The 4,520-nt window shown below is 39.6% G+C and overlaps 1 protein-coding gene across 1 annotated transcript in view; it reads left to right on the top strand.

Moving 5' to 3' along the window:
• The first annotated feature begins 4,063 nt into the window (after window positions 1-4,063).
• Window positions 4,064-4,520, top strand: part of LOC130403648 (ubiquitin carboxyl-terminal hydrolase 10-like) — an 8,671-nt gene continuing 8,214 nt past the window's right edge. The window contains 1 exon segment of the mRNA XM_056608065.1: window positions 4,064-4,079. Within this exon segment, the coding sequence (XP_056464040.1) occupies window positions 4,064-4,079 (16 nt within the window).

The following is a 4,520-nucleotide window of genomic DNA, read 5'->3' on the forward strand; positions in this document are numbered from 1 at the left end:
GCTCCATTGCCCCCAGCTACATTAAATCCCATTAAATTCACCTTCATTAAAGCAGTCCTCCCTGCGCCTTGCAGCAGCCCTTGTGTAGGGCCTCTCAAGGACAGAGCGGTAATGGGGTGGACTGGATTTGACCTTGAGGAGTACAGGTTTTCATTTCCAAATCAATAACTTATGCTTCAAAACTGCGGCAAGATCCAGGCTATAAATTTCAAGCATTAATTGTGTGGATTATGTTTCTGCCGTAGTGAGAAGGCATTTAGGTGCAGAGTAGCGTTTGTATTTATCACAGATACTTTTCTTCTTTCTTCCTGTTTTCCTCAAGCATGAGGAATTGACGGTCCAGAAACAGTCCTTGTGCATGTGATGCAAAGCTTGAGACAGCAGTGATGGATTGTATTTCAAAGAGTCATCATGCCGCATGTAAACAATTAAGCCACTGCTTGCGGCACCTTTCTCCATTCCAACCAAGCCACGGACAGCTGCCTGGGAATGGTCCTTCTGGAGATTGCAGTACACTGTCGTCATTCACGCCACAGAGGCAGTAGACCTCTCCAAATAAGTCACCTGCTGTCAGTGTCAGTAGATCTACTTGAATTATACATGAAGAAAAACAACAACATCAATGACAGGCGGACGGCAGGGAAAAAAGAGAATGCCTGAGATATGGATGAGAAGGAGCTTCAGCTGCCCTATCTCTACCTATATCTAGTGGTGCTATTTTAACAGGCTCCTTCCATGACATGGTGTCATGTGATCTCATGGAAAATATAAATTTGTCCTGGGGTGATAATTTCTGCCCGACATGTTCATAATAAAATATTGGTCATGGGGGGGGGGGGGGGGGGGGGGGCGGTAGAGGCTGGGGTGATCACTGGAGCCTAATTTTTTAATCAACTTCTCTTTTAAATGAGACTTTATTAAATTACACAGCTAACACACTGGGAGTAGAGCACATGAAAAGGATGGCCCAGTGCAAAAAAAACGCTTTGTGGGATAATTAAATAAAATTAATAAAAATCCTCTGCTTTCATAGGTTCAAAAGCAAAGTAGGAAGGAGGGAAACCCAGCGGCCATTTTCATGCTCCGCTCAAGTTTCATTGTGTCTCATTAGGGTCTTGTGAAATCCTCCATGCTGGATTACATAGAAAGGGAATGGACTGCAGGTTGGCAGGACGCTGCTATGTCTCAAATAGGACGTAAGGCTATATTTAATCGTTCTGGGCTGTAGTACGGAATGCACTACAATCCATGGAGGACTTGGCCTAATACTCAAATATATCCAGAGAGGAAGAACTTACAATATAGTGGTCTTGTTAGGAACAGAAATAGCTTATACTACACCATTTGGTTCTTCCTTAAGCATTTAATGCTGCACACAGAACTAGTTGAGGACGTTAACAATGAAGAATTGGTAACACTTGACGATGACATGACAAATTAACCCTTTATTCATTCAATCATTAGCTAATGCACTAATAAGCATTAAACAACAGCTAATTAACAGTTTCCTAAAGGTGTAGTACTAATTTACTAATAGTTATCTCTCAAGTTAATATAATCAAATGATAAAAAGATGGAATCAAGACAACTCCCCATCTCATACTCCCTGTTTCTTTGTGCCAAAAAAGTAGCGTTAACTAGGTGGTAACCTTACTATTGTGGGATTGTGTGGCCAAAAAGTGGTGGCGCCGATGGTAAAATAAATGGAAGTGGCAGTGCAAAAATTAACTATTCTTTTTACAAAACAAATATATCCAAAAACATTGTCATAATTGAATTAGAGTAGGTCAGAAGGAAAGAATTATTAAATATCATATATTAGTCATCGGTTGTTCGATTAGCGTTGGCTTGTCCCCTTGCTTGGCTTTGAGTTTAAGACGCCGCTTGAATAGGTTTTCTTCTGCGTTTTGGCATTCAATGTCCTCCAAAGACATTTACAAAGAACATGGCAGGCATCCTTTCTAATATCACTCTACGCTGCCAGGGTCATTAATATGTTCACAAAACATTTTCTTTAGTTTGAGTGTTTGCTGTTAGATGGCTTATGGTTCAACTGCTTGGTGAGATTGGTGAGTACTTTATTCGGTTTCCTGCGGCTTGTTGTATCTCATTAGGACTGCTAAGTGGCACCCATTTCAATACCAAAGTCATTATACTCTGTTCATACACTGCAAAGAATGTACTGATATACTGTAGTCATTTTCACAGTAAATGCAAGTTACAAGTTACTTACTGTGAATAATTGTACTGTAGATATATTGTATTCCTATTAACAATATGATTATTCTTACTGTAAATACAAATCATTGTTGAATTGTACCACCATATCATTTAATATAATAGTGGGAATCCTACTGGGATGTGGTTATGTCTGACAGTTTTACTGTAAAATCTAATATTTTACCAAAAAGTATTGCTTTATAGTATTCCTATCATAGCATCTATCTATATCAAGATAAAACATATAGATATAGACAAAACATATGTAGCAAGAGGAGGAAACACGGCTAATGGATGCTCGACGGACCAGAAGGCCGGGGGAATCGGCTGAGCCTCTTGTCCAGCCGGCTGGGGCAGAGGAACGAAACAGAGAGACGAGGGTCTTTGGTGGAGGCGTGGGTCAGGCTAGCATTGCCGACCCATACCGAGTGAGGGTGTTGCACCAAATCGGACATCAATGCAGAGCAGACGCGGTATATCTGTAGCAATCTGTATATGTATGCAAACTTATTTGTTAAATTATTGAACAGTCAGGCATCATGCACCTTTCCATTGTCTGATATGCAAAATGTTAATGCTCACACAATGCTGGCATCATAGTTTTTGCATGATATGTCCATTGCAGTACAAGTACAGAATAAATCTCTTTTTGTCTTTTGGATTTGAAGTGTTTCGGGTGTTCGATTCACACATCCGTAACTACCGATCAACACAAGACCACTGAGTTTTCTTCTTCGGTGGTGGAGTGGGGTGACTCAACTCGGATCTTGCTGTGTCGTGCCAAGGTACTTACCCAATGATAGAAAGTGTACCCCTGGCTGAATAAAAACATTTATTTTTATAGATGAGCCATGTGCTTTTTTGCAAAAACTTGGTGATAAAACTACAAGACTACAACGATGAATTCAACAAACCACACGTTGCTATTTTTCGATTACATGGGTGAAATCGATGTAGCTCCACCTTCACTGAATACACGCTCTCACAGACGGGCACACTTCCTATTTGAGTAGGTTCAAAATAGCAACATGAGGATTGTTTAATTCGTCGTTTTAGAAGGTAAAACATGGCTCATCTATCAAAATTAATGGTTTTATCCTGCCAGGGGCACCCTTCCTATCAAAGGGTAGGTGGCATGACCGCTGAAAGCCTCAAGTTGAGTTGCTCCACTCCACCACTGAAAAAGGAACCTTAGTAGACACGCATCAAAGGGTATTTACAATGTGTAATTGCACACCTAAGAAACCTTGAAATTTGTCTAAAAATAAAATAAAGAGATTGTCTCAAAACTAGGTAGATGTCTATGCCTGTCACTTGAGCCATAAATGCAGATTAAACAGTTCACAAGCCAATATTTTAGTTGCTTTATAAACATGATGCATTTCTCCAAATGGAGACAAAAGTAAACTCTTAGTACTGGATAAAAAATGGAAGCATTTGGAGACCACATTGCTGCCACATTAGCTGTTCTTATTGAGTGCCATGCCCAATCAAAATGTCACTTCATCTATTGCTAATCTTTTCCTGATACAATAATAATTTGTCTCTGATTTAAGTTTTATTTTTTACTATGACAATCTTTATATATGGAAAGTGCATTAACTAAAGAAATATATATAAATAAATAAGTGGGCCTACCTATATCTATCTATATTAGTATTGTAGTAAATATCACTCTTCAATACCCAGGTTTTCATTTCTGAATAAAACCAAAAATCCTTGCAAGATGTTCAAATATGTCCAAATGTTAAATACCATGACATTCAGTAGAAAATAGAAAAATAACATAAATAAAAAACACTGTTCACATCATCTCAGCTCCTAAACCTGTCCTTTCAGTAACATGATGCTGAATGTCTGTCAGAAATCCATGACAAGACTTCAAAGCAGTCACACAGTAACTGATGTTGCAGCAACTAGCATTATGTTTACACCCACCACACAGACCAGAGTGTACTTTGGTTTGTTCAGTCAGTCTAAACCTCCCAGCTAGGCTCTGAAGTTTCAAACACCTTCCCCGGTATGATGTGCGATTGCAGACACTTTCATGTATCTCAGTCTATCAAAGTTTGCAATGCTCTCATTTTTTTTTACCCCCGTTGGCACTGTCCCCTAATTAGATTATACTCAAGGAATATGCAGAGTTCAGAACACCAATTTGGGTCCCAGACAGTATAGAATGTGCTGTTACACTACTGGTATTAAGGGGATGCAGACACGGTCTTTCAGGCAGAGAGAAGCTAGTATCTCTTTCGGTGCCTTGTTTTTCTCTCTCTCTCCCTCTCTTCTCCGGCCCCCAA

This window comes from Gadus chalcogrammus, chromosome 14 (genome assembly GCF_026213295.1).
Source record: "Gadus chalcogrammus isolate NIFS_2021 chromosome 14, NIFS_Gcha_1.0, whole genome shotgun sequence".
NCBI classification, from domain to species: Eukaryota; Metazoa; Chordata; class Actinopteri; order Gadiformes; family Gadidae; genus Gadus; species Gadus chalcogrammus.